Consider the following 2691-nt stretch of genomic DNA (forward strand, 5'->3'; position numbering starts at 1 on the left):
TTCTATTGTAGACCCCGCATTATGACAGCCGACGGGTTTGGAACACTTCTCGGCCGTCTCGGTTTAGTTACGGAACTGCCAACATCTAGGGGAAAAAATAAACTAAGCTAACCCGGTTCGGAATACACCCGATATCGATACTTTGGCTGCGTTCAGCAGAGAAAGCAGCTTTGCAACTGTTGTAAAATTCTTCAATACGATTGGTTCTTGCTTTTGGTTCCTGACAGATCTAAATGTATAAACCAATCATATTGAAGAATTTTACAACAGTTGCAAAGCTGCTTTCTCTGCTGAACGTAGGCTTTATATTGGAGTTGAGATATCGATATTTCAGACTAATAATTTGAAATATCGATACTGAGTTTACATTTGTTCGTCGAAGAATCCAAACACCCAATTGTATTGTGTATAATTAAGAGAAGGGCAGGGAAGTATGAATATAATGTTAATTAATTATAAGCAAATGACGAGGATAGCCACCAGTTTGTTGATAAACGGTGGTAACTTTTCAAGAAAATACGCTACTACTATAGCCGATTACAAAATTACTTGGGTACGACCAGAGAAAGTGTCGTATTTGTCATCTGAAAAATCTGGTGATCAAGGATTAGAAATTGATGTCAAATCATCTGATTTTGGCAAAATCTACAACGAGTTACCTGAACTGAAAAAGTAAATACTAATGCATCTGTAGATAATTATTTAGAGTATCCCCCCCTCCTCCCACCTAAAATCTTAATAAAAATATGCTCATTTGACGCGTTTTCACTCAAAACGAAAGAATCTGGCAGAAAAATGCGTCGGTCGGCCTCGTGAATTGAGTTATTAAGCGTTAAAGTTTAAGACTTTAGAGGTTAAGATATCTGTCATTCCGACTTTATAAACATAAATTTACTGCTTTAAAAACACAAATTCACTGCTTCGAAAACAAAAATTCACTGCTTTAAAAACACAAATTCACTACTAATGCAAAGAATTGTATGCTTAAAACAGTGAATTTTTGTTTTTAAAGCAAAGAATTTGTGTAATTAAAGCAGAACGTGTATACATTACATATAATGCTGTATCGAGTCGGGATGACAGATATATCTTAATCTTTAAAGTCTCAAACTTTATAACGCGCTTAATAACTTGATTCACACACAGATGCTGACTGCTGCGTTTTTTCTGTCAGATTTTTTCGTTTTGAATAAAAATGCGTCGAATAAGTATATTTTTGTTAAAATTTTAGGTGGGGAGGGATATTCTGAATAATTACCCTATAAATAAATATTTTATTTTAATTAAAATTTGAAATATGCTATTTATATATAATATTTTTTGTCAGTGCCAGTGATATTGTTAAAAAGATGTTTACATTACAATTTCTACCTCGCAAAGAAACAATTAATGTCAGAAGAGACAAAATCTTAGAATTGGTTCAAAGACACAAATTAGACCGAAATTCGCCAGAAGCTACAAGCAAGTATAGCTCTACTATAAATAGGATAGATTATACAATAGAATAATAGGCTAAAGTTATTATACTTTCACTTTTCAGTTGCCATTATGACTAATGATATATATCAGTTGCAAGAATATTTAACAGAATATCCTAAGAATATGAAAATGAAAGTTCAATTGCTAGAAACAATTGCAAAGCGAAAAAAAATGCTCAAGTTTTTGCGGCAATGTGATTATAGACGTTTTGAATGGATCTTGGAGAAACTTAATCTTGTTTACAAACCAGTACCTGAGTGAGAGCTTTATCAAATATCAATATACATTTATCCTTTATTTTGCTGAAATTTTATAAATCTGATTATTTTCTACAAAACATTTAATAGGCTACCACACCAGATTACCAGGAAGGATTCATTAAGACGTTTAACAGAAAAGCATTGTAACGAACTTGTGCAAGAAAAATTGGATATTTACAAAAAAGAATTGAAAAAGTTACAAAAGGATTTTTATATGGAAAAGGCAGAGAAGCTTGCGTTTATCAGGGAGGAAGAAATAGCATGTGGATTACAACCGTCAGTGAGTGAAGAGGATATTGCATACGCTAAGCAGAAAGCAAGAGAATATCAAAAATAATATATTAATCTATTGTAATTTAGAAACAATACAAGTGTAAACGAAAGTTTACTTTGTCAATCAGTGTGTATCTTTTTATACTTAATTTTGTCCATTCCATTTAATGACATTTTCATTATTTGAAATTTTTGGCAATCGATTTCTTAACTTGGTAGGAAAATTTTTATGAAAAAGTACAGAAAAACTACATATAATACGAGATCTTGGAAATTCTTAGTTTTTCGTAGATATTTATAGCGGGGCATAGATAGTGTTTAAAAAATTAAGAAATCCTCTGTTCTTTCTGTATACGTCTTCTGATGTATCATGAATTTTTACGAAATATTTCTTCTGTAAAAATTACATAGTTCCTGTATAGGGACTCTGGTATCATGAAACAAACAACGCCACTCTACGTCCCATTACAAAAATATCTAAAAACTAAGAATTTCTAAAGATGATTTTAATATCTCAATCTATAATGTAGTTTTTTGTAAAAATTTTTCCGCTAGGGAATAATTTAAAAAAAAGTTACAGATACACACACACACACACACGAGCATAAAATTTGCTGCATCAAGTTGTTATCCACAAAGCAAACCGTTGAATCGGTGAATGATATCAATCCTCGATCGA

The 2691-nt window shown here is 31.8% G+C and overlaps 1 protein-coding gene across 1 annotated transcript; it reads left to right on the plus strand.

Moving 5' to 3' along the window:
- Window positions 1-275: 275 nt before the first annotated feature.
- bonsai (28S ribosomal protein S15, mitochondrial) lies at window positions 276-2097 on the plus strand. Its single transcript, XM_018460353.1, has 4 exons — window positions 276-672; window positions 1328-1461; window positions 1541-1736; window positions 1827-2097. The coding sequence occupies exons 1-4, from the start codon at window positions 434-436 to the stop codon at window positions 2074-2076; spliced, it is 819 nt and encodes a 272-aa protein (XP_018315855.1). The 5' UTR covers window positions 276-433; the 3' UTR covers window positions 2077-2097.
- Window positions 2098-2691: the final 594 nt, after the last annotated feature.

Source organism: Mycetomoellerius zeteki, unplaced genomic scaffold (genome assembly GCF_001594055.1).
Source record: "Mycetomoellerius zeteki isolate Tzet28-1 unplaced genomic scaffold, Tzet1.0 scaffold938, whole genome shotgun sequence".
Lineage (NCBI taxonomy): Eukaryota > Metazoa > Arthropoda > Insecta > Hymenoptera > Formicidae > Mycetomoellerius > Mycetomoellerius zeteki.